Source organism: Brassica oleracea, unplaced genomic scaffold (genome assembly GCF_000695525.1).
Source record: "Brassica oleracea var. oleracea cultivar TO1000 unplaced genomic scaffold, BOL UnpScaffold05734, whole genome shotgun sequence".
NCBI classification, from domain to species: Eukaryota; Viridiplantae; Streptophyta; class Magnoliopsida; order Brassicales; family Brassicaceae; genus Brassica; species Brassica oleracea.
The window spans coordinates 1-817 of record NW_013622256.1 but is presented as its reverse complement, the minus strand read 5'-3'; the positions used below and the strand labels follow the sequence as shown (position 1 = coordinate 817).

General features: G+C 37.3%; 1 protein-coding gene across 1 annotated transcript; it reads right to left on the bottom strand.

Annotated features, from left to right (window-relative positions):
* Window positions 1-28: 28 nt before the first annotated feature.
* Window positions 29-814, bottom strand: LOC106322066 (F-box/FBD/LRR-repeat protein At3g52680-like; the record flags this gene model as incomplete). Its single annotated transcript, XM_013760249.1, has 2 exons — window positions 29-166; window positions 248-814. Coding segments are annotated over 2 exons (705 nt in total), but the record flags the coding sequence as incomplete, so codon positions are not given.
* Between the last annotated feature and the right edge of the window lie 3 nt (window positions 815-817).

The following is an 817-nucleotide window of genomic DNA, read 5'->3' as shown; positions in this document are numbered from 1 at the left end:
TGAATAATAAAACAATAAAATTTCTTACACCAACGAGCTTCAGGACTTGTAGTTTTGGTGAATGTTCGAGCATCCACGTAAGTAGATCATACCAGCCTGGTTCATGCGTATATATCTGTAGATATACCAGTTGATAGAAGATACATCCAGTAGGAGGATATATAGTCTATCCATGAGACGAAATTAATAACATATACGAATAATTAGATAACCAAAAAAAAATTAAAATGGAATATAAAAAAGTTACCATCGAAGTTGATACATTCAAGACAAGACGTCTGACTGAAACGAGAGATTCACTGATTACATTAGAAACTCTAGCAATATATGCCGCCAGCAGCCCCGGTGCATTCAGAGAAAACTGTGGACATCCTAAGTATCCAATCTCTAAGTATTTCAAAGAAGGAGTATCTATCACATATCCAACGAACTCGTCCTCATCATTGTCATCATAAATCCTTAATCTCTGCAAAGAAGGGACTTTGATAGTGAAAAATTTCACACTATATTCGCAAGATCGTTCCACAACGAGTTCTTCAAGTCTAGGACAGCCAGATAAAAGGTTACATATAGATTCATCGTTTGTGTAGAACGCATGAATAAGATGCAGCGTTTTAAGAGACTTCATCGAACCCCGTGCAGGGATATCTACAAGAATCAGACTCCCGAGTTTCAAAGTCTCTAGTGTATCACAAGTACACAAGCTACTCGTAAATATGAACTCGTCGACCTCGTATGGATAGATGAGAAATTCGAGTACCAATGTACGCAAATGTAGAGCAAACGCTGTTTTAATCCAATGTACAACATCTACTGC